Genomic DNA, 26,448 nt, shown 5'->3' with positions numbered 1-26,448 from the left:
TGGCCTTGGAGAGGGACTACTTGTCCATTAAGACTGTCAGAGGATGCGGGTGGAAACAAGAGGCCAGATCCCTGGAGAGGTCTGCAGGGAGCGTGCTCAGCCTGTGGCAGAGGGGAGAGGAGCCAGAGAAGGACACATGCGATGTACTGTTCTGGCCAACTTTGAAGAGGGTTAGATTGGGTCTCGAGGCTGACTTGTCTTACAGTCAACTGGCCACTGGATATCAGTGTTTCTGTGCTGTTTAAGAGACCGAGGAGGGCATGCTAACCCACGTTTGATGATGAAGTAGTCTATGCTAGTATTGAATAGCTTCCTGTACTGCTAAGAATCACTGTGTACTTTCAAGTCCATGGAGTATTATTAGAATCACAGAATCATTTGGATCATACACATGGATTGAATCCTTGTTGATCACAACGTAAACATTTTGAAGATTTACAGTAGATTGGCCCTGTTTCTCTTTCGCGACTGACAGATAGCTTTTGCTTTTTGGCTTCCAATTTCCCGACCAGTTGTCACATCCTTTTTATAAGATCACAAAAACGTTCAAACAGACTTTGATTCCCGTCTTCAAAACCACATGCCATCGCTTGATTCCCCCATTGAATTAGAGGATTAAGTCGACGAGGAAACTTTTCACTTCATTCTCCTTAACCGATTTCTACATGTGACATCCAAGTGTATGAGATTCTGGAATGACGGAATTGTCCAGGGGAGGGAACCCCAGCTCACTCTACCCGTCACCACTTCCACAAGTGGGACAAAGATGATTAAAACACACCCTGGATGTGAGTGACAGACTCCCCACAGCTACCTCTCCATGACAGGTCTCCCAGTCACGCACAAAAGAAAGTCGTCTAATTTTAACTCGCCGACCCCTTCTGTCAAAAAACAACAAAATACTCCTCCCCCCCACACACACACACAGCGCCTCCCACCCTTTTAAAAAACAAAACAAGCACACTGAGATGTTCAAACCACAACAAAAGTGATAACCAAACAGAGAGGCAACTTAAAAAAACAACAAAAGGGAGGGAGGAGACCAAAGAGCTGAGAAGACGCCACGTCCCCCTGGCGCTCACAAGCAGCAGGAGCCTGTGAGACTGTGACAACACTTTCAAACAGTTCTGTTACTTTCACAGAAATACGGGACGGCGAGACTCTCCGACGCAACGCTTCCGCAGCAGTCTCCGTCCCAGAACGCCGTCGACTCTGCGAGCTCTGGTTACCCGAGGAAAAAACACACTCTTAACCGACTCCGTTTGACATTTGTCGTGACAGGAATAGAGTGAGATGGAGAGAGGGGGAGATAGGAACAGAGAGAAAGGATAGAGGGGGAGGACATGGAAGGGAGATGGTAGGGGGATAAAGAGGCGGAGTCAAAGAGAGGTAGGAGGTGATCGTTTTGTGAAATACGTAGCACAAACTATAATTTGGTATTCCTTGAGTTTGTTGTCAATTTTTGGGGAAGAAGAAGAGGAGGAGGGAGGGGGTGCGTGTGTTTCCTGTTATTGTCGTGTTTTTTAGTCAAAGCAGGGTCGTGTACTAAATGATTCACAGAAAATGGAATCTTTTACATTGGCGTCAGCAATTCAGCCAGGCGCCCTTGTGGGGGAATTCTTTTTGTGTGTTTTTATTGAAGTCTGCGCCGAGCGCGCCCAAAAGCTCTGACAGGGGGCCCCCGCGGGCGCTTGTCTTCACCTCCAAATCATAAGATGGAGAGACGAAGCTCCCTCTGTGCTCTCAATTATACCCCTCAACACCCCCCTCGCACACTCGCAGGCCTCTGCCCTCCCCACCCAAAAAATAAAACAGAGGCAGAGAAGAAAAGCCTTCAGTAATGCAGTCCCAGCGGAGGGCTCCTCGATCGCTCAGCGCTGCAGGAACAGCTGACAGGCTCGATCCGGCGGCCCGGGTCTCCCGGCGGCCTGTCAGAGCTCGCTCTGCAGCGTGACGGTTAGTACTCGCTCTCCCGGGACGCGCCTCATGCGCCCTGCACCCCCCACCCTCTCACCACCACCCCCCCACCACCACCACCACCCCCCTCACATGACAGGCCCCTCCTCCCGTGACCCGCGGAGGCTCGGCGATCCAGCCCCAATTACCGGGAGGCTGCCAGGAAGAACCCTGGGTTACGTGCCCCTTCCTGTACCCCTGCACCCCCCCCCCCCCCCCCCTTCTCCTCCCATGAGACCCAGAGCCCCTACCGTCAGGCTGGCCTAGCAGGGGCAGAGAGGGGCAGAGGGGAGGCGAGGGGTGTTGGGAGAGGGTCGGGGTAATTTAATCAGGGGGCACAGCTGCACAAACAGGGGGGTATCAAGGAATGTCTGTGTGCTGATGGAATCAACTTTGCATGAATGGCTGCACTTTCCCTGCAAAACAGGCCCTTTTTCACACGTCTACAGTGTGTGACGGCTCGGACTCTGAGTAAACTGAGCAGGGACAGTGTAAGTCAGGCTGTGGTTGGGGGTGAAGGGTGGTGGTATCTAGCTATCCAGTCCATCTCCTTTTTCCTTGAACCCCACCATTGCTGGAAAGCTGTCTTGGCTAAACACCACATCCAAGTACTGCTGCCCGACCTGTCAAAAGCAGTCCCCCCCACCTCTCGCTCCGTCTCTCTGTAAAAAACCCAGCCCAAACAAAACAAACCCACCACCACTGGCAGGGTCAGGGGTCAGCGGCTAGGGGTGCCCGGGCTCTGGCGGCTTTCTGATTGGTGGAAAAGGGCAGCGAGGGGGGGGGGGGAAAAGCAGCTTTTCAAAGTGAAATCTCCAGCTGATGGCTTTGGAGCTCCTGCACCCCCACGGTTTGTTTCTCTCTCGCTGTTGCTGCTGCTGTCAGGAGTTTTGCCCCGCGCCATTTGGAAGGATTAGAAAAAAAGGGGAGGAGGGGTGGGGGGAGGGAGAGAGAGAGAGAGAGAGAGAGAGAGAGAGAGAGGGGCAGGCGGCGGCCAATAGTTGTACAGTCTGAGTGATGGGCCCAGATCCCCTCAGAGAGTGATAAAACCTTTGACCTTGGCGGGCCCCATCCCGGACGCCCCCTGACCTCTGGCTTGTTGCCACCCCCCTCAGAGAGACAGGTGTCGGCAGAAAAGCGGCTGTACCCCGCCGGGCGGCCTCGAACCCTCCTCTTCCAACCCACCTGTCCTCCTGACGCCCCGGTATCTCAAACCACCTCAGCCTGTTATACTGAACCCTCATAAAGGAGACAAGCCTAAACGTAACACATCCCATATAACACGCAGACACTCTACCCTTCACTGCCACAACGACAGCTAGCTGATCACGCCTGGAAAACAAATGGCGTTTTATTGAAACACTATCCACGATGGAACAGCTGAGAGAGAGGTAGACAGGCGGAGGGACACAGGCTGAGAGTAAAGGACTCAACATCGACTGTCGGGGTGAGGGGGAGGGCGGGGGGGCACTAAATGGAGCTAGAGAAAGACACAGCCAGTTTACAAATGGATTAAGTTCCCTTTTAAAAAGCACTCTGAAAACGATACACACTGTTGCATGGAAAAAAAATAAGCGCTACGTCTGCGGCTATTATTGAAGCGACGGCGCGCCGAGCCGAGGCACAATGACACATCACACCGCCCTGTCCCCGCACGGAGGCGGCCGCTGGCTCCAAGGTCGCGCCGGTCCACGCCAGTCTTTCTGCAGATCCATTTCCTCTCCCTAGGCGCCTCCCTCGTGTTGTTGGCCCAGTGATTCAGTGCCTTGCATTAAGAGCAATTCACCTGCCTCCGGCGTCCCAGCGGCACGAGTCCCCCGGGGCAACCAGGTGGAGCAGAAAGAAAGTTCCACATGTGGTAAAGTCAAGCTGCTCAGAGGCTGCCGGCTGTCTGCTGTGGGGATAGAGGCTCCTAAAAGGCCCAGCTGGTACTTGGAAAAGGGCTTCTGCATTACTGCACCTCAGTGCCCGTATCGACTCCCCTCTGGAAAGTGTTGGCCGACACACACCTCCAACCATTTTAGATTTCTCCCTCTACCCCCGCCTCGTTCCATCCTTTCTCCCTCCCTCCCACCCTCCTTCCTTCCCTCCATCCCTCTCTCCCTCCTTCCCTCCAACTGGTTCTGTATCCAATTGAACATTTGGTCCTCCACTGCTGGTTAATCAAATTCCTCCATCTGGCCCTCCTATCCCCGCGGAACACGAAAGGTGCAGCCTGAGCCCTGGTCCAAGTGCATATTGGGAGGGAGGAGGGAGGAGGAGAGCAGGGACTGCCTACCTAACTTACTCAGCCCAGTCAACTAGATCAGGTGGAGAGCAGGGGGCCAGATCGGATCGTTTTGGGCAAACAGGAGCGAGGAGGGACTGCGCGTCAGAGGCATGCTGTTCATCAGGAGCAGAGGGACACAAGGGGACTCATGTGACAGTAGGAGAGCTTTGTGTAGTAATGCCCCCGTCCACATGATGGAGAACAGGGAACACAGCACGAAACGTAGATTCTAGAGGAGTGTAGGGTAAAGAGTACTACAGGAGTGTGCCGGCGATGCACAGCTGCAACTGTATTACACATGCTCACGTCAGCCTCCTGAAATGCCTCGGTTTTGCAGTCGACGCAAGCAGGTTAGAATAATGAATACACGTCGCAGAACCACAAGTGTGAAATATGCGTTGACTGTTCTAGGATATGGTTTTGAATTAATTCCTGTTTGTTTCTGTCTATGTTTCTGTGGCTGACTGCACATCACAAATAGGTCTGAAGGAGTGCACTACTGTTATGGCAGTAGGGGGCGCTGCCAATGCCAAAGACTGCTCTGGGGAGAAAGAAAAAACATCTAAAAGAGGACTAAAAAGCCAGAGTTGAAATGTGTGGGTTGAGAGAGTGACAGTTGGGTGAAAACCTGTGATTTGCTCGCCCCATACACCTTCTCCTCCCAGTCTAAGCAATGGCTGACTAAGTCTGCTCTCTGATCAGAAAGAGCTACCTTAAGATATCGCACAAAGCTTCAGATGATCTTTTAAACCCCCCAGGAGCTTGTAAAGTCTTTAGAAACGTATCTCCTTAACTACATATTTATCAGAGTACACCTGTCAAAAAAGAGCCCTGCTGAGCATTGCCGAGCATGGTTCAAAATACAATCCCCTCATCAAAACACAACGCTGGTTTTGATGTCATATCCGTTTTTCTCCTTTACGCCATCAGGAACAGAGAAGACAGGGCGTACACACAAGCTTAGCCTCCACTCACCAGCGTTACAGCTCAGCCTGTCCATATTATCTATTGTATGATTTCTATTCATGCCCGACTATCCTTTCCCCTGCCAGGTGGCAAAACATGTGTCAATAATTAAACTGCTTTTACATAACAGGATACAGGAACACAATGCAATTTGCTCACCATATTTCATTGGGCGTTTACGGAAGCACATGAGAGAGAGTAATTAATCAAACCACTGGAATATGTGAACGGCAATTTCCACTTAATGGCACTTACAGGGATTGGGTCCCTTAAGCACCGAGTTCTGTCTACCAAACGAGCTGGATTCATTTTCCTCCTCACAGTTCAGACAGTAAAAAGCGATGTGGACGTTAAACAACAGCGGCCTGATCGCAGCATCACACTGCAGACAGGTGGCACACTATCATGAGCGTGTAAACAAAACCATGCATCGTCACAGATGTTTATTCGATGTTTACCAACTAGGCAGAACAGAGTGGTACATGAAACATGCCATTTTGAACAGAGTAGCCCATAATGTATATTGCAATGTGATCCTGTATCATATATAGTATTTATATACAGTTTAGTGTATGTATACAGTAGGCTATATATACCAGTAACAGCCAGAACAAGAGGGCATAGCTGCCATAGCCCTTTAACCCTGAACCCTTACTGAATCAGAATACCTCGCTTGGATTGGTGGAGAAGATGCATATTTTGATGATCTTGGGTTGACCTCAAACCTGAGTGTTTGCCCTGTATTCACTTAACCACACCAGGAGGACCATCGGCCTCCTAGGGGCAGGGGGAGGATCATTCACTGCTTTTAGTGGCTTCTTGTAGGGAGGTGGGCCTAGTCTAAATGGCACCCATGTCCCGAAAAGTGTTTCTCTCCCTGTCTCTCCATCCTCTCCCTCACTTCTCCAACTCTCTCTCTCTCTCTCTCTCTCTCTCTCTCTCTCTCTCTCTCTCTCTCGTTCTGTCTCATTCACTGTCTCTCCAAAGACTCCTCTAAGTGCAGCATCTTGTTTCAGTAATTCAGCCAGGGCACAGACAGTGGAGGGAGGAGAGTAATCGATTTCTCTCCTTCTCTGTCTTTCTACTCCTCTATGACTTGCTGTAAGAACTCTTATGGGAGTTGTGGAGTATTGGACAAGACAATGTTATGGGAAAGTGTGTCATTGCGTTTAAGGTCATTGTTACACCAAAGGTTTATTTTTCACTGTACCTTTATTGGCTTGTAGCACAAATAAATTAGACAAACAACGCTATACTATCCCTGACAGAGTACTTATTCACTACACACAATCTTATTTATAAAAACAACATAATCAAACAGGAATAGGAATATACACAGTCCTTTAGCTAGCATCCATTGACATGGACACAAAAAACTAAAAACATCTCTCAAAGTACTAAGCTTTTAGTAAGGTACTGTACATAGGTAAACCTTAGAACTATAAAAAGAGTCTCACTAAATAATTCACATGAAATGCCTTTATCATCTGCATTTTTTTTTTACTTTACTTCATTCTTCATTTCATCAATCTCGAAATGTACAAAAATAAATATAGACAGAAAGAGAGAGAGACACACACAAACACACACACACACACACACACACACACACATAGATAGATAGAGAAAGGGGACAAACAAGAAGAAAGCTAGACAAACGACACACACTGTAGATATTTTAAACCAGTGTGTTTTTTCCACAGCAAAACGTAAAGCTATTCTTACGATAGAAACAAGACAAACGACGACATTAACTGAAAACAGGGCAGCCGCCCCTTTAAGACTAATCAGGACGGGCCAGTGTGTCTGACGGTTTCATTCCGACGGCCCCCCCATCTACCCCTCACCGCCATTTCACCCAACCCAGCCCTCCCATCTCTGTGTGTGGGTTCATCGCAAGTCTCAGGGGGCCCACGTTCACATCTCTTCGGCACATGGCCCCCTTATGGATTCTAATCTTTCACTCTGGCTTTCCACTGCTGCCTAGCCAGCCCTTTAATTCTTAATGGCGGTCAGTGACTCTCAAGTTGATCTTGCCTCCGATTTGTATTCACTCCCAATAATCTCTGAAAACTATTATGAAAACTAAAACTATTATGCAGTCTCTACGAAACCCTTACATCCAAATATAGAACCATCTCGTTTCCTCGTTAAGACAGCTCGCAGACAAATATGCAAACAAAACAAATCTATCTATTGTTTATGATCTCCTCTGAGCAGAATACCCACATGGGCAGCATGAGAGAGAGAGGGTTAGAGGTCAAAATCATTACCATGCGCTCCTCCCCCTGTGTCAGGCTGTGCTAAGACATGCATTGGCAAATTCCACGGCAGCATCGTATATCACATTATCATAAACCCCACCAGAGCTAACCTTTGTTGAATTTCATTTGATTCTAAGAGAGAGAGAGAAAGAAAGAGGGAGAGAGAGAGAGAGAGAACGCTGTCTCGTTGACAGCCTCAGCCCATTGTCTGTGTTTCAATAGTTGAGTTGTTTGTCTTTCAGCCTTGTGACTGCTCTTGCTAAAGATGTGCTATTCCAAAAATAAAGTGTCAGGGGACGTGGGGGATCATTGAATCATACTGGCTAGAATATCACATCATCTGGAGAGGGTCTAGGTTCAATATCTAACTATACCTCACAAGGAAACCAGGGCTTGAAAAGCACCAGCATCATATCCAATCCAAATATTGTCATCTTCCTATCCTCATCTGTATTAAATGAAGTCTGAAAACCGTGGTAAAATATGGCGATGGTGAATAGAAGGTGGGGGGTACACAGTAAACCTCATTCCTCTTTTAATCTGTTGTCATATTCTGACAGTACCTGTAGCGTACTGTAACTAGCATTTCTATCATTTATACACTAATACATGCTCTGTGACATATGATGCTAACGATAAGTTACAATGCCATGTTACCATGCCAAGAGAATCAGCCATATCAGACTACAGGCTGTCTAATGAAGACTTCACCCCTTGTGTTTCAACTCGGCCTATTTGTAGGAGTCGAGCCATCTTTAGCTTAGCTTGTCATGACAAAACGCTGGCATGGAGGATAAAAGCAGAAGCGTCGAAGAAGGAAGGGATGCAAGGAAAAAAGCAAGGGAGCACAAAGACTGAGAGGAGAGATGAAAAGAGATGGAGCGAGAGAGAGGAGGGAGAAAAGGAGACAGGGCCAACGTAGCGAGACACAGAGACGGAGGAGAAAGAGGAGAGAAAACAGAGGAGGGAAAAGAAAAGAAAGATGGGAGAGAAAGAAAAAGAGATCTGTGAATCCCCCCCCCCCCCCCCCCCCCCGCCCGCCCCTTCTCCCCTGAGACCTCTCTTGATGCCAAGCATTCATCATCCAGCCTCTAATATCAGTTATTCTGTGGCTCCTCTGCTTACAGCAGAATTAATTTCTGCTTTAATTACTCTCATCGGCGGAATGCTGATGAAGGAGAGGGACCAGGCATTCTGGGACCCGGGCCTCATTCCGCCGCTTTAATTTGAATGAATTCCACCCGGAGACACTGGCAAACAACTGGCAGCCGAGCCCGGGGAGTCACTGTGGGAGCGCTCAGAGGAGCAGCAGCCACGGCCCTCACCAGCCTCGCTAGCTACCCTGTGTGTGCGCGCGTGTGTGTGTGTGTGTTTTTATGTGTGTGCATGCTTGATAGAGAGAGGGAGAGAGAGAAAGTGAGGGAAGGAGAGGGTCTGTGTGTGTATTTGTATGTGTTTGACAGAAAGAGGGAGAGGAAGTAAGAAGGGGGAGGCGTGTGTGTATGTGTTTGTGCGTTCAGGTGAAAGATAGACAGAGACATCAGGTGTAGCACGTATTTGTGGCTCTGTGCGTTTGTGTGTGTGTGTGTGTGTGTGCGCATGCCTTTATGTGTGCACACGTGTGTGGAAAGCGCATCCAGCAAGACCAAGTAAAAAAGCACTGTTGATTTCAAACAGAGGCTGAATAAGAACAGATCTATATCAGCACCAAGCACTAACAACTAGAAGTGTCATCATTGACTGCAGCCTACTGAGAAGCATGAACATTTATTTACCAAAAATCATGAATAGTTCATTTGCTTGTTACACATAGGGTGCACGATCCTCACGCAAATCAGGAGGAGTGCATCATACAGGAATCCCAGTGCCATAGCAATAGGAGTTCCTGGGTAAACTGGATGCAAACTGTTCATGAATGCATAATGGAGGAAAAAAACCCGGTCCAAACGGCGGAGCATCACAGAAACCATCTGAAGAGCTGGGCCATTCGCTGTAATTGACTTTCCTCCAAGGCAGCATGGTAGTTACAGAATGGAGCATATTGGGGAAGGATTGTGATTGATTGTGTGGGTCTGCCACGGCGATTCGTTTGATTAAATGTAACCGCGGGATTCTCTTCCAAGTCCTAATGAAGCAGCAATTTGAAACTGGGAGAGGAACAGAGTGAGCCAGGCAAGCCTACTGCTCCAGTCTGCGTGTGTGACGACAGACACACACACACACTCTCACACCCTCTCACAGGCTAGTCCTCCCACCTCTAACTACTGTTTGCCATCAGCGACTGGGCTCAGTGACATAGAACACTATTATTACTCTCCTCCTCATCTACTCAACAATTCACACACAGAATCCTTGTTAGGAGAGAAATATAGTTGGCGTGGTAATATCTCATTGTTTGTATTTGTTTGTATTAAAACTAATGAGGAGATTGGATCATTTGCAAGTTGGGGTTTAATCAAATTTTCCCTCCCCAAAAGTGTAGTGTACCTTCTCAAGTGTAAACTATTAACATTAAACACGGGAACATAAGTAACATTAAAATGTGCTGTGTAACTATATGGGATGAATTTCTACTGGGGAAACAGAAATGTATCTTTCAATTCGGAATAACAGATCTATAATTAACATGCATGTCGATACTGTATAGGAGAGAGATGTTTACGTTCTGGGGTTTCATAATGACTAGAATCCATTACATTTCCTTTCAAGCTGCTCTTATGCATGGTATGTATTACGGACATCCCATTAATATTGTATTTATCCCAGCACATACCCAGAACCTGGTGGTATGGAGGTCAGTGCTGTGGGCGTGGGCCCCCGTGACCCCACAGCCCCTGGACAGGTGGGCGGGAGACCCCTGTGCACTGGCCGTTTTGGCAGCATCTCTCTCCTCTCCCTCGGACAACGGGGAACTCAGGCCATGATGAGCAGCTGGGTTGCAAACACTGAGCACATTAATATCTTCCTAATGATAATAATCATTATGGCATAAGCACCTTTCCCAGAGTGGGAAAGCTTGCAGAATGTGCCAGGGTAGCATCGTTGTTAAAGTAAAAAACGGATTAAATGACTCTCTTAATAGGCGGTGACTTGCAGCTAGTGAGGTAATGAGAGCAAGCAGTAGTGATCTTATGTGATAATGAGACACACACAGTCCATTAGGGGGACTGAAGTCTTAGACTCAAGTTGGACAGCATGACATTTATCAATAACTGACAACAACATGTATCAAACAAAATAACTATCATATCATTAAATCTCAACTACCCTACATAGTAACTTCTATCCAAATCAATTGTGTTAATTGGCTACTACTATTGGATCGAGTCACAGAAAACGTTATCAATATCACTAGCAGGACACCATTCTGCTTTTAACTCCTACTGCCTCCTGATCCACAAAATTGTAAGTCCGCACACAATTTCCCATATACCCTCTACCACATTTAATATAACTGTCACTGTTCACCTATCATAGGCCATTATCTGTCTCATCCGCGTTCATTATTGAAGCTAATGATCTGTTGTCCTCTCCGCTCCCCATTGAAGGAGGACTACATTAAAAGTCTCTTACTAACTTAATTAGTAATTATAAATGTTAAAGATTAATCAGAGAGAGAGTGGCTTAAGATTGGCGTCTCTAGGCGTCCACGGGACAAATGGAAAGACAAAGGGGCCACGTCGCAACCGTGTTCACGATGAACTGTGACGGCGGCCACGGAACACTGCAGAAACATAAAGGAGAACGTTCTAGCACTAATGGCTGTGTTTCATGTTTGCCCCGGCACATCCGTGTGCTTAAACTAAATGCAACGGGATTAGTTAGCGGAGAGAAGATGCTACAAGCCATGTCAAGAAACATTTGACGGATTTTTGTCCTGAAAATGTCTAAATTGTTTTAGCATATCTTTAGCACAGTCCCTATATCCATATGCACTGTGGTGGAGCTAATGGTATAAGGTGATATAATGCTTAACACGGGAAAACCATGATGCGTGCAGTATGCGCATTATCTCAACAAAATATCATGGCAATGGATCGGCTGAATTAAATCCAGGGTGTGCATTGACAGGCCTACCTACTAAATATGTCCCACTCCGACAATTCTACCTCAGCAGCATCCGTTCCCCGTATTAGCACTGATATCGACATTAACGCTTAATAACTAATAAGCTAATATGCTTTCATCCAGGGAGTTCCTGTGTGATTTCCATTAATGAGGGAGAATCGCCTAGGACTATCTGCTTCCATGTTTTCCGGAGCATGTTGACGATGGAGCCAGGGGGTCTGAAAACGCTTGACGGGGAAAACAAGCAGGAAGTTTTGGATCTGAGTTGAGGAACGGTGCAGGGAGAGAAGTTGCTGCTCCTCTTATCTTCATGAACTATGGAAGGTGGAGGCTTATAGTCTTCTGAGCCATAGAATTCAACTACTCTCACAACAAAACTTCCAGTGAACGAGTAAAACATAAACAACAATATGGCCCATCTCCATGCCTACTCTGCTATTCCGGAGCCTTCTCCTCTGCTGTAAATGACGGCTGTCTATTTCATGGCTGGCCCTTCTCTTTTAGAGGAGAAATGGCGGTGCTTTGACTAGGAGGGAGCGGGGAGAGCTATCACACGAGACAGCGAGTGGGGTTGCGGGGGTCTGGCTGGTGGCCCGCATCACCTGAAACCTATTAGAGAGCTTTGGAACATTCCACAGGGTTCCTATACTGCGGCCAGAGGGCATCGTAAAGGTCTTCAGTGAGAGGGTCGAGGCTGGGCTCAGACGTCCCCTGCACAGACACAACAAACAGCTAGCAAGGTGAAACAGCAACTCCAGAGGCCGAGACAACAGTGGGGAGCAGGGTTTAAAAAGCACTGAAAAGCGGGGTTGACATTGTCGTCAGTGTTTTTTTTTATAACGTTTCTTTCCACAAGGCAACACTTAACACATGAAAGTAGACATTACTTTCTGAAAGGTAGCTGCAATGAAAAGAAGTTTGCCGTTATAAACAAGCCTAAAACATGATTCATACCGCATTTGCAGCCAAAATCAAACATCCGACTCAAGTTTTTGTCAAATGGTTTGCCATCTGGACCCATAACAGCACGAGCCCAATAGTGTTCACACTAAAAAAACAAACACACATAAACACACAAAGACTCAATGCCAAATCTATCGGGGTCGGTCGCGTCGACACCCCTGTCTCTTTCTCTCGCCCTCTCTCGTTTTCGTGCTCTCTCTCTCCCTCTCCCCCTCTCTCTCTCTCTCTCTCTCTCTCTCTCTCTCTCCTCTCTGTCCCTGACTCTCGCTAGCAGTACCAAGGTCCATCCCTTTGGCCGAGCTACAGTGTTATGCTCGGTGGGTTTAGCTCTATGGGTGGCTGTGGCCTCTCCTCTGGCCGCCCGTGTCCATTTGCTCTGCGGGTATGGCAGGCCCGGGCTGACAGATGGCCGGCCCTCTCCTCTCCTCCGCTCCCGCGTTGGAGGAACACAGTAACTGGTTTTTCCTCCGCCGTTGACCTTGCCACCGCCAGCCAGCCAGCCATCCAGGCTGGCACTCCGCCTGTCGAACAGGAGGGTAATGAAGTCCAGCTCCGCTCACATGATTATTAAGGCTTTGACGCCGGGGGGGCCTTTTTCGACGCGCTTTCCCCCCCCCCCCCCCCCCCCTTCCCCCCTTCCCGCTCCCCCCGCCCCCCCCCCCCCTCCCCCGCGCCTCCCTCCGCTGTCTCTGCCGTTCACAGTTGCGGGGGTTTGGACGAGAACAGTCAATCGTTACGCAGCACTTTCGAAACTTTTACCCCTCCCCCCTTTATTTTCAGTTTGCCAGTGTTTTTTTCCGAAAACACATTCGACAACCGTGTGGGCTTGAGGAACCAGATCCCCACCTCTGCAGTCCCACAACACAACAGCCCGGCGAACACCAACTGTGAAAGGCTCAGGTTTGCAGACAACGCTACATGATTCGGAGTCAAAGTTGAATGGGATGAAGATGTCCCCTCACATTTCCCATCCCTGCAGGGGGTGACAAGCTCTAAAAGCCAGAGAGCTCTGCACCATATCACCGGTGTATTTCTCCCTGGCCGGCAGCCTCTCCTGGCACGCCTGGAGGCCTTGTCCCTCCAGAGCCGGCCTGGGAATTCAGAGGTGTGGGTTGCAGCTCTGACCTTTACTAAGGCAGCACTGTCTGTTTGCACTGCTCCCATATTCCCCCATCCCGCCTGTCCCCCCGTCTGACTGCTTAGCAACCCCCTCGGACCTGAGCAGGCTGGGAGTGCGCATGCTCCGCTGGCCTCTGTGCCCTCCCCCAGTCCTCCCAGGGGGCGGAGGAACGCAGAGGTTAATACTGATCATTCACTATTTATAGGGCACTTCAGAACAAGGGTTGGCATTAACACTCTAAAGGAGACATCCCTCCTGTATATCAATAAAACATTGGCAGAAACACAGGAAGAGCCTACCTCTATACAGGTCGACGGACTAAACCACGCCACGTTGCATGGTTGAATGGTTGAATGGCTGAGTTGCGCCAGCCAAACCCTGCAGTAAGTCTGATACAAAAGACAATGAAGCTGTACAGAAATGGATGCCTATAGAGAAGGAAAATCAAAAACCCGGTGAAAGTCAAGAGAAAATATCTCTTGAGAATGATTTGCCAAATAATCACCATGGTGACATCAGCCTACCAATCGCAGTGCAGTCCAGAGCCCGCTGGGCTCTAAGCTTGAGCAAACAAGGCATATGAAGTGGGAGCATCACATATTTCCCCTTGTGTTGGCCTAGTCTGAGAGGTGCGGGGAAATGTCAAGAAAATCAATAGATAAGGACCACATCAGACCGAGCTTGTCTAGCCTAGCAACAGAACATCCCCATGGTGATGTCTATTACCTCTCCTTTACAATGAAAAAAAAAAAAAAAACACAACAACAACAAAAAAACACGAAGAAAAGCAAATACCCTCACTGCAATGCCGTAAAAGTTTCCATGCTGCTCCCTGGTTAACTTTTTCTCTGTCTTTGTCTTTTGACGACAAATACAGACCGCAGACAGGTATATAACACTGAAGTGAATGTGTGAATCTAAAGATAGCCCTTCCTGGAACTCACTCTCTTTTCTATTCTCCTCATGGATGACACATTAGGCAGGCACAAGTATAATGTAACAAGCAGGAAGGTGTGCGTAATTGCATATTAGCAGCAGCACACACGGCTGCACGGGAGGTGACTGCGCTAACGAATGGAAAGGCGTTATTAATCACCAATTAATAAAAGCGGTAAGAAATCGCACTTGCTATACGGTATGCATGGCTTCCTTTGTTTGCGCTGGCTGATCGGAGAGCCTGCTCTCGGTTTCTTTGATGTGATTGATCCCTACTGCGGTACTGCTGGTTGGTCTATTGGTTGGTCAATCAGGTTCTGACTCTCATCTAAACAGGGAATGTAAGTTAAAAGGTGACACGTGTGGGCGTTGTGTGAAGGATTTCTGTGTACTGGAATGACACTGTGTTAGGGCTCACAGGAAAATCTAAAGGTGATTTCACAGCAGGAAACAGGAAATTGCAACATCTAACAGCAGCATTTCTTTACACACCATGAAAAGAAGTGTCCTTAATAGAGTAGTAAGTGTGTTCCCACCAGTGTGGAGACAGAGACAGAGACGGTGTAATCAACACACACTGGCCACGCCGCTCCAGGGACCCAAAGCAAGAGGATGTGTGTCAGGGATCATTTGTAACCCTTAGAAAGCAAAAAAAAAAAAACAACAAGCATTTTACCTCCAAATACTGTTACACTTCCCAGTTTGCTTAATCACAAGAAGACGATATGGTACAGGTTGCCAGGTTGGTGGTCAGTATGAATAAGGTGAGGAGGAGGAGGGAGTGAGAGATGACAGAGAGCAGGAGGGACTGGAGGAGGGCTGGAGGCCTCACGCTCGCTCGCCCTCCTCTCCAGCTCTGTAACGGCCCTCAGTGCCTGCTTCACACTGAGCGGCCAGCTGTACAGCAAATGTGCCTTTCCCTCCCCGCCCCCAAAAGCCCCCAACCACCACCAATGCCCCCCGCCCCCCCACACCACCACCACCACCCTCCACATGGGCCGACCAGGCCACTGGCTCCTCTCTGTGAGAGAGAAGGCTCCTCCCTGACTTGGCTTGAGGCTCGGTGCTGTCACCAGCCCAAAAAAACAACAACAAAAAAAAAACGTTAGAGGTGACCCCAAAAAGCCACTTTCTGGAATGTACTGGGTTTGTTTGTTTATGATTGTCCTTCAGAACGTGGTAACCCTGGCTATTACCGTCTGTAATGGACCTGAGTCAGACAGTTTCAGAGGGAAAACGGCTAGAGTGAAAAAGCGACAAACCTTTTCACCTTTACAAACCTTTTAGGGCAGAGCCAATTCTTAAAAATGTGTTGGAGGACCTCAAATTCACACAGGGCTATTTGAAATGGAAGGATAAATGGGTCATCTGCTCCCCCCACCATGATCCAAATGTCAGAGTTCACCGCAGGGTCATGGTACAGCAATAGGGAGAGATGGAGCCTTGCTGCTTAAACCACAGAAGCTTAACTGACAACCAAAGACCTTCAACAGTACACATTCAAAACAAAAATAAACTTTGTCAAACAAAAGGACTGCCAGTTAAAGTATTGTCTCTCGTTCAATTTTGGAAGACTATGACTAGTGCAAATTGTTATGTTTTTTTTTTGGGGGGGGAGAAATCTCAATTAACATTTCACACAAAGAAAGATGCAAATAATGGATTTGATAATGACCACAGCAGCTGAAAGCTGTATAAATCTGTGTGCCTCTGGAGAAAAATCGGACACCCTCAATTCTGTAAGTGCGCCATGCCAAAAAAACTCTAAACTAAAGAGTGGCCAGCTGTCTTCTGGCCTGCTATTAAATTGCTCCTTGGATAGTGGCGATATCATTTTTTTCGCCATAGGAGTATCACACCAGGTCCCCAAACAGAGCCACCAGCTGTACAGCAAATGTGGACTGATCCATCTGGGCCCTAGCAGGCTGCGCCCTCCATCTTAGTACACGTGGGGCCGTTGGTGGGCTTGGCCTGGGCTGGTCTGCAGCACACTCCCCACCACCCACACCACCTCCCTCGCTCTCATTCCCCGCCATTATCATGCTAAGTGTCGAGTAGCTCAGACCAGAGCTGTGCTTTCTGTCTGAGCTGGGTTCACCACCACCGAAGCATAATATCCATGCATCAAAATGTGCTGGCAGAGGCACAGACGAGGCAGTCACGAGCTCTTTGGTGTCGGACGGGGAGGAGACCGGGGAGAGGAGGGGGAGGAGGCAGCAGAGTGCACTTGGCTTACGGAGACTATTGTATTACAAAGGCAGCTGAGGTGGACTTGTCTGGGGCCGAGACCGGCTCGGATTCTGTTGTTCCGTACACTTAGCGCTACAGTTATGTCACGCCACATCACTATATATAGAGTTATCAGTGTGAGCTGACACCGCGGAGCGGGGCATGGATGAAAACAACACCCCTATGAATCCAGTGGCTGGTCCATTACCTACGCTAATAACACTGACAGCTGAGCGGAGATGACCCCAGACCCCACGTTTCCCCTCTCTGGTACAGATGGCCATTAAAAGGAGAAAGTGTCCCCTTTTTTCAAGGGAGTAGGTATTTAGAGCTTTTTCCAAATGAGGACCTTTTTTCAGCTTTTTTTGGCCCAAAATTTCTTTACGGTAATTACAGGCTGGTCCAAATTTAACCCTGCTGTAGAGGAGGGAATGTAGAAGCATATAAAACCGTCCACAGTCAACTCGGATCAACACTGGTGTCATAACAAGGCTGGGCAAATTGCATATTTAGCATTTATGTCGCTTTGTTGCATTTGTTTAGGATGCCTCTGAATTTTTTTGAGGGAATAAACCTCTTTTGTATTTATTTCAACGTCTCAGAAAGGAAACATCACCAGCTGCTACCCGTAGAACACAAATGTTGATCACAGATAGTCAGTAAGACTTCAGAGACAATATGAGATTGAGCAATAACCCAATCACCTATCCTTGTGCTGTCTAGATTTGGCCATTATTGGAGGGAATGGTCGGCCTGTGTTGCAAAAAGACATAAAATAACCAGTAGGGGTGTTTGTTTTCTCCCCTCCCAGTGTGTTCCCTGCCCATCTTCCAGAGAAAAAGGACTAATGCTGGCATGGCGGTGTATTAGGCTCCCCCAGTAGAGCAGACAGAGAGAGCAGATCGCAAAGATGAATACAAAACATACACCTACACATTTCCCATCTCTGTCTCTCTCCCTTTCTCCCTCTCTCTCTTTCTCCCTAACACGCACACACGCTGAAACCACACAGCTTCAAAATCACAAATCACATGCCGGTGATTGTTTATGCACAAACAGTGTGGTCCTGATAGAATTGCCCACCGGTCCTGATAGAATTGCCCACCGTGTTTAAATTCACCTGCGCCTAGGAGCGCCTTCCAAACAGAGAGGCGGTTTGGTTCCAGATCAATGAGTCTCTCTCCCACTGAAGACAACAGATAATCCAGTGTAATGAAAGAGCCGCCAAACGAGCTGAATAAATGAATGAATAAAGGAAGGTGAGACCAGAATTCAGACGCCTACTTACTGCAGGCAAGAGAGAACTGGCATTGAATTGTGTATTCTCTACCAATTATTCTACCTGCATACAAATGCAAGTGAAAAGTGAAGACATTTTGGGAACTTGAAATGGGGTTTGTTGTTTGTGTGGTCTTGAGAATGACAATGAGGTCTACTGGTAGATCAATACAAATGTATTTTCAAATATCCATTTGTGTTATTACTGTGAACATATGTAATTTTAATTAAATTAATAGTAAAAAAGAAAAGTCCTCAAGTTCACAAACGATTCAGTCATTGTACATTAAGAATGTCAATGTATTTTCCATGAAGGATGTCATTAGTAAAATTCAAACCTATTCTCAATTTGCACATTTCCTACATAATTCTATATTTTATGTTAAACCGGTATCACATCACTGTGTTGGTGGGATGTAATCCAAGGAAAATACACAATGGCCAAAAAACAACAAATCTTACCTAGCATGTGATTGGCCACATGGACTTGGATGTCCCATTCGCTGTAGAAGACCATCTGACATTTGATGCACTGGTAGGTCTTCTTCTGATCGATGGACCAGAAGAAATAAAAACACAAGGATGAAAGGTTTTAGACTACATCCTCATCACCTTAAATAAACACAATATTCTTGGTCAATTAGGGCGACTTATTCCACTAGCACCGCTAGACGTGGACCATTTTGAAACATACATGCTGTTATGTCTTCAATGTACTTACCTCCTCTGTTTGTGAGGGGCTGGCTCTGGGCATCGGGGACACCTGGGGGGTCCTTAGCTGTCCACTGTTGCTGTCTCCTCCCTGCTCCCGGTGCACTGTCTGGACATGGGCCTGCAGCTCCGCCTCCGACTCAAACTTCACATTACAGCTGGTGCAACGCGTTTTGGCGGCGGTTGAGGAAGAGGAGGAGGAGGACGAAGAGGAGGAGGAGGCGGCTTTGACTTTCCCCTCCCCGGGGCTGAGACTCTCCCCTTGGACCCAGGTGGCGGCTGCCACTGCTGGGGTGGTCGCGCCGCCCTGCTGCTGCCTGCCTCCGTTCACGGTGGGGCTGGAGCTCTTGGAGCCAGCTGCGCTAACGCAGGCAGCACACAGGCCGTAGGGCAGGCCGTTGATGTCCAACTTCACAAGGTCCTGCTTGGAGCGGAACTCCTTCAGGCAAGAGGCACACTTGAAGAGCTTCTGGACCTGGTGGTGGTGGTGGTGGGAGGCCACGGTGTTGCGGCCAATGGGGTGATTGGTGGACATGGTGCCGGTCTTCTGCATGTGGAAGGTGCCGTGGATCTTAAGCTCCAGGGTGGAGGTGACGGTCTGCATGCAGACAACACAGCGGAAGCCCGTCAGAGAGTTCCTCAGGTCAGGGTGCATCTGGCAGTGCTCCAGGAAGTCCTCTTCGCACTGCAGGGGCATCTTGCAGATCCGGCAGCTGCCCGTGTCCAGGCTCTTGCTGTGGGTGACCTTGTGCTCGGTAAGGGTGAGCAGAGAAGGGAAGCGTTCTCCACAGATGGGGCACATGTAGTGTTTGACAGGGCCCAGGTGGGTCTGCATGTGCTCCCTCAGCCCCGCTTCGGAGAAGAAGGTACGCGAGCAGACGTTACACTTGTGGTTGCCCTTGATCATGTCCGCCTTCCTCTTCATCATGGCACTCTCCCCTGGGCGGATGTTGTGGTCCCGCAGCTGGTGGTTGGTCAGGAGGGAGTCCATGGTGTAGGATGCGCCACAGATGTCACATCCAAACATGGGGTCCGCCGTGTCCACCTCCTCTTCGCTCCCGTCGTGGCTGTTCTGAGGCTCGACGGCGGTTCCTCCGGGCGCCGCTGCGCCGTGACTGTTGGTCAGGAGACCCTGTAGCTCGGCGTCCTCCTTCGTCGCGGCGTCCGTCCCTCCCGCGGTGGAGCCGTTGGCGCCGCAGTTCTGGGCCTTGCCCTCGAACACACAGTGCTTCTCTCTCAGGTGCTTCTCCAGCAAGACGATGGCGTGGAAGGCCTTGCTGCAGAAGCGGCAGTTGTACTTCTTGCTGTGGGTGGTGATGTGGCACTGCAGCTCCACTTCCGTGCCAAAGGATTCGCCACAGAAGATGCAGCGGTGGGCCCGGCCCTGGTTCTCCAGGTGACTGTGTTTGACGTGCAACTGCAGGTCCGTCTCATGCCTGAAGTCCCAGTTGCACGAGGTGCAGCGGAACACCTTTTTCTCGTTGCTGTGCTTGACAGCCAGGTGGAGCTGAGTCGACACCTTGGAGTCAAACACTTCCTGGCACAGGGTGCAGCGGAAGAACACAAAGGTGTGCATGTCCAGCAGGTGTTTCTGAAGGTCGTCCACGGAGGTGAACTGCTTGTCGCAGCTCTCGCAGATGTAGTAGGTGGAAGTGATGGTGAAGTGGACCGTCACGTGCTTGAGCAGGGATTCCTGGTTGGGGAACTCTTTGTTGCACTGGGGGCACGTGAGCTGGGGCTGGAGCCCATCCAGGTGAGTTTTCAGGTGGGTCTGGAACAGGTCCAGACTGGTATATTTGGCCCCGCACTGGTTACAGATGAACTCACTGGTGGCGCGAGACGAGGAGCCTCCATGTTTGAGCAGTGCTGTTTGCTCCACAGAGATGGGCGAAGAGGGGCTGAGTGTCCTTAGGGACTTCTTCCCGTTGTTGATGTAGTTGAGTGCCAGCGGGATGTTCTTGTGGTTCTCCTTGATGTGCTTGTTCAGCTTCAAAACACTGTTGAAGATGGGCGAGTTGGTGCAGTAGGAGCACGAGTACACTTCCACGATGGGCTCCTTGGGCGTCACGGCCAGGGGAGAGTCGAAGCGCAGGCTGCCCCCGTCGCAGTGCGTCTGACGGACGTGTTCCTCCAGCGTGGCCTCCGTCAGGAAGCCCATGAAGCACTGCGGGCAGAAGAAGGCGTTGCTCTCCTTGGCCACGGGGCTGGGGAAACCATGAGTGCAGCGGATGTGCTCCTGGAGGGCATTGAGGTCGCCCAGAACCTCAGGGCAGAAGTTGCACTGGAGCAGGGCGTCTGGCAGGCTAGCTAGCAAGGCGACGTGGTCCTCTGCATTGTGCACCTGCTTCAGGTGCTCGTTCAAGTTGAAGAGCGAGGGAAGCACCTCCAGGCAGAACTGGCAAGTGTGGGCCTGCTCCGGCTTGTCCAGGTGCATGGTTCTCAGGTGGATCTGAAGCACAGCCAGGCTGGAGAACATCTGCTTGGTGCAGTAGATGCAGCTGTAAGAGATCTTGGGCTGTTTGGAGGAGCGGCCCCCCATGTCAGAGGCATGCTGGGCTGCCCTCTTCCTCCTCCCCCGGGTCTTGGGAACCGGCGGGGCCGCCTCAACCATGGTGGAACTGTCCACCGATAGGTTAGAGTCAGGGGTGGTGCTGGAGACCGAGGTGTAGCCGACCGTCAGCAGCGACGGGCTGTTGCTATGGTTACTGGACTCGGGGAGCTGGTGGACGTCCATGTGGGCATAGAGGTCTTCCACGGACAGGAAGTGCTCGGAGCAGATGGCGCACGAGTGGCCCTTCCGGTCGCGGCTGTGGGCCTGGTCGATGTGGGTGAGCAGGGTGCCCTCGTCGCTGAAGGGCTCGTGGCAGTAGATGCACTGCAGGGCGCCACTCAGTGCCCCGTCCTCCGACGGAGAGCACTCGGGGTGGCACTCGGCGATGTGCCTCTGGAGCTCCTCGGGGACGTCGAAGCCCTCCTCGCAGCGGCTGCATTTACGTGTCTCCTTCAGTTTCCACTCCTCGGCCCTGGAGAGCCCCGAGGCGCCGCCGCCGCCATCCTTGCCCCTCTCGTGCACTTGCATGTGCCCGTGGAGGGAGCTGGAGGACAGGAAGCCCCGGCGGCACACGGGGCACTTGTGGGGCTTGTTGGACGCGTGGGTCTTCATGTGGATCTTGAGGTGGTCGCTGCGGGAGAAGGCCGAGTCGCACTCGCCGCAGTGGTACTTCTTGTCGCCCGTGTGCAGCTTGACGTGGCGGTCGCGGCTGCGCTTGTGCTTGAACAGGCGGCTGCAGAAGGTGCAGCTGAAGGGGAGCTTGTCGCCGTGGCTCTGCTCGTGGCGCTTGAGGAAGCTCAGGCGGCTGAAGGACTTGTCGCAAAACTGACACGGGTACGGCAGGCCAGGGCCGCCTTCGTCCTCACCGTAGTCATAGTCCTCACAGTGGCCTGGGGAAGTCTGGTCTTTGCTGGAGGGAGATGATGCAGGCCAGGAGCAAGAAGGGTCATCCTCGATGTCAACACCGTCTGCAGGCAGACAGAGAAGGAAGGAGAGAGGAGAGGAAGGGAGAGGACGAGATGAGGGAGCGGGTCAATAGATAATAGGGGGAAGGAAAGAGAGGGAATGAGTGAAAGAATAGGAAAGAGAAAGAGACAGAGAGAAGGTGTTTTGTCAAGTTGCATTAGGAACTCATTTGTCTCGGCTCGGTTAAATACTAAAGGTGGGTTGCTGTGGCACTAGTCATTAAGGTAATAATGAGGTGGCTAAGTATGAATTTACATTTCTTTGGAACTTGGATGATATTCTTTTTCCAAACAATACCACTCCTTAAGTGTGTTCTCAGAAGTTACATTTAAATCTGTTATTCAAAGTATAATTAGCGGAATAGAAAAATGGAAAAGCTTTTACCACAATTAACCTTGTATGTGGCCATGTAATGGCTTAGCCCACTGTGAGTCAAAATGCAATCTCTGACATTTAAACCCAACACAAGGCAATGGGGGTGCTTCAAGATGTAAGCCCAACATGAGGTAAATTAGAACATTTATATTATTCTGTAACAACTACCATAATAGTTTATGAAAAATAAGATGCCTTAAAATGACCATCTGAATGAGGAACAAGGAAAAAACAAAAGCCATCAAATCAAATGGCTTCAAAAGACAAAGCTAAAACATGTCAGTTACAGACAACATTCCTCTAGGGGTGCTAAAACCTAAAAAGCCTTCTGTAACTCAAAGAATTTATGTTTTGGGGTTATACAGTAGATGGAAGAACACCGGTTCAGTACAGTGGCTACCCAAGGACAAGCAGGTGCAGGGAATGGCCAGATAACACAATAGACAACTGCCAGTGCCCCCCCCTCCCCCCTCATCCAAATCAGACACCTGATTGGACGACAGTCCAGTTGTATGTAACAGACAGCTTGGTATAAATGGAAAACACAGAACACCAGTTTCCACAGGTTCAAGAGGTGCCACACCACTTCTTCCCGCTGTTGAAACCCTAAGTGCTGTGAACTTCCTTACTTAAATAAAACATTGTAATTCCAACCCCCCCTGTCTGAAAAAAAGCAGAGTCAAAAGGCCAAAACTTGGAACGGGAAAAACAAGAGGAAACAGCAAGAGATTTATGAGACAGACGAAGGAAAAGCAGAGAGCCCATTCCAGGATCCAGGATCCACACTATCCTTCAGTGGACCAATCCAAGTTTCTCTCTCTCTCTCTCTCTCTCTCTCTCTCTCTCTCTCTCTCTCTCTCTCTCTCTCTCTCTCTCTCTCTCTCTCTCTCTCTCTCTCTCTCTCTCTGTCTCTCTCTGTCTCTCTCTCGCTCTCTCTCGCTCTCTCTCTTGCTCTTTCTTGTTTTTACTGGGAGATCTGCCCTTCGTCAGGATAACGTTCTGCCCTCTCCGAACACCTACCCCCACCAGGCTCTATCTACAGGAAACAGATGGGGTCGGAGGCCATCCCCCTGCCCCTCCAAATTGCTGAAAGCGGCACATTGAGAGCCCACCTCCACATGGCCAAGCCTCACGGAAACCTCCCACCCCTGGCAAGGATCCCACTCTGCTCACATCACTCAAGGAGCCTGCCCTGGATGATTTACCAGCTTTATCTGGCTCATCCACGTTTCTGTCAGTGTGTGTGTTTCTCTTTGTCTGTGTATGTACAATACATGTGCAATTTCTCTCTCTCTCTCTCTCTCTCTCTCTCTCTCTCTCTCTCTCTCTCTCTCTCTCTCTCTCTCTCTCTCTCTCTCTCTCTCTCTCTCTCTCTCTCTCTCTCTCTCTCTCTCTCTCTCTCTCCGTCCCTCTCTCTCTCTCTCTCTCTCTCTCTCTCTCTGTCTCTCTCTGTCTCTTCATGGTTAGAGGGAGGATGCGTGAGTCAGTGGTATGCTCTCCTCTCCCTCATGGAGGGGGCGGATCTGCCCTCGCTCTCCCAGCCTCCCAGGGCAGGAGAAGGCAGCGCAAAGAAGGATGACCCCTGCCTATGCCTTACAGTCAAACATATTGGCTTTTAGACAATCCACTACACAAACACACAGCTATAACAAATACGTCTATTTACACGAGCCAAAGCCAAATTCAATTCTACAGTCTTAAATGAGGATGTCTTCTGCCGGGAGACATCGCCAGGCTGTCAAGATGCCTCTTCCATCCTTTGTTTATTTGATTTATATTATTTATTTCACGTTTTTATTACAATGTGACACATCCAGTCTGTAAGTCACAGATGGGCACATCTGGGGGGGGGGCAAGAGGGAGTCATGAGGTCTGTATAAGAAGACGTGTGTATGTGGGCCATTGTGTGACTTAAACTGGCAGATGCTTAATTGAATTAACATGCTCCACAGTGCCCTATTGTTGTTTAACACAGGCTTCTTAATGGTGTAACTACATGCTAACTACGCTTGGTGTTGCCACTAGATGGGAGCTTCCAGAAGCTAGGAATGGGCAAATCATGGTGTGTGCATGTCATAATAATAGGTACTCTACTTCTACTAAGTGTAGTTCTGGTCATTATCACAGTGTAGGTACTGTATATAGTATGTATATATCCCTGGATACATTCTGATTGTTTTGAGTAGATGGTGAATGAAAGCCCAGCTGTAAGGCTGCTCAAACCTACTTGCATAAACAATTGTTAGTTTTACAAATTGTCCCACAATTATGGATAATATGTGCTACTTCTTCAATGTCCATCCTCACCCATGGCGGTTTCTTGGAGGACACTGCAAAGAACGCCATTTCTGACAAACGTACAAACATGCACACGCACGCGCAAACACACGCGCACACAGTCAAGGCAAGTGTGTGAACAACAGCAGATGAAAGCAGTGAGCCTCAGGAGACCTTGAAGGGAAGAGCGAGAGAGAGAGAGAGAGAGAGAGAGAGAGAGAGAGAGAGAGAGAGAGAGAGAGAGAGAGAGAGAGAGAGAGAGAGAGAGAGAACTGTTTTTTCCCTTCTTCACCCAGACAAGAAATGCCCAGGCCTCAGCAGCCTGAGTAAATAAAAGAGCGGTCCTTACTTCCCCGGTCTCTCGGGCGAGGGGCCTGTGCACGCCAGCGCTCTCTGTGTGGCTGCCAAAGGGGATGCTGGGGCCTGAAAAACTACACCCTGCAGCTGAAGGGCTGTCTTTGTTGGCCTGCCAAGGCCTTCCTGAGGCTCATCCAGCCAACAGCTTGTCACATCCTGGGAGGAAGACCTCCATCTTAGGGCCTGTCCCTCCCCAGGAGCCTGTACTTCCCTCCCTCCCTACCTCCTCTCTTTCTGGTTTTACCTCACTCCTCTTTTTCATGTCGGCTGCTATACTGAACAAAACAACTTGTGGGATGTGCTCGGAATGTATAAGCGACAGCTGGAAATTAATTGGACATATGTTATGAGGGCGTTATTCATATTAAACCGGTCAAATTATATTAGGTAGATTGAGGACGAGGCCCTTGGTGTTGTACTATCAGAGTAATCGCTTGACCCTATACACCGTGAGCCATAGTTTATGTAAACAACCTCTTGTGCCCCCCCCCCCCCCCCCAACACCCCACCCGTAAACACATACACAAGCATGCACACACTGCATACAGCTTGCCAATCCAAATGTCTCTGTGAGTGCCATCTCTACCATGTTCATTTTTAGCTCTAACTCTGAGTAAATATTCGTGTTCAAATAGGCCATTCAGAGAGACTTGCTGCCACTACTGCACACACACAACACACACACACACACACACAACAGATCCTCCTGCTTGACATGAGCTTCCCTTTAATTGGTGTGAATATATGTTAAAAAAAAAAACTACAAACACACGTAACGAAGCAACATCAGGAATCAGGAATTCTTTAAAGTCCAAAGTATGTACAATTTTACTGTAGTTGTTGGTGTATGGTTAGCAATAACAACATTACAACAATAACACTTATACTACTACTACTACTACTAATGATAATAAATGGAGTTGGATGTGTAAAGTACTCTCCCCAGCTCTCAATCTCTCACTCCTATCCAAGCACCCTGGGTGATCTGTTCTAGCTCCCAGCTTAGCCATGGCCCTAAGGACTCATCCTCCACACCCACAGTCTCCTGCCTGCTATGCTAACCTATAGATCCATCTACTGGACTCTTTCATTCCGTTGTTGCCGTGATGCTCATGTGTCTACTGGAGTCAACAGGCTTGGCTTTGGTACCAGCCTCACCGTC

At 49.2% G+C, this 26,448-nt stretch overlaps 1 protein-coding gene across 2 annotated transcripts in view; it reads right to left on the bottom strand.

The window, feature by feature from the left end:
* The window catches only part of LOC136959533 (zinc finger protein 521), an 85,637-nt gene that overhangs the window by 29,534 nt on the left and 29,655 nt on the right, over nucleotides 1-26,448 (bottom strand). Inside the window, exons 4-5 of one of the 2 annotated variants that reach the window (XM_067253898.1) lie at nucleotides 18,771-22,279; nucleotides 18,512-18,596 (exon numbers count right to left, since the gene is read on the bottom strand). In XM_067253898.1, the coding sequence (XP_067109999.1) occupies nucleotides 18,512-18,596; nucleotides 18,771-21,923 (3,238 nt within the window). In that variant the 5' untranslated portion in view covers nucleotides 21,924-22,279. The remainder of the gene's footprint in view (nucleotides 1-18,511; nucleotides 18,597-18,770; nucleotides 22,280-26,448) is intronic. The other variant, XM_067253899.1, reaches the window with a different exon arrangement.

The sequence above is a fragment of the Osmerus mordax genome, chromosome 16 (assembly GCF_038355195.1).
Source record: "Osmerus mordax isolate fOsmMor3 chromosome 16, fOsmMor3.pri, whole genome shotgun sequence".
NCBI classification, from domain to species: Eukaryota; Metazoa; Chordata; class Actinopteri; order Osmeriformes; family Osmeridae; genus Osmerus; species Osmerus mordax.
Note: the sequence above shows the minus strand (reverse complement) of the source record. Positions and strands in the feature narration are given on the sequence as shown.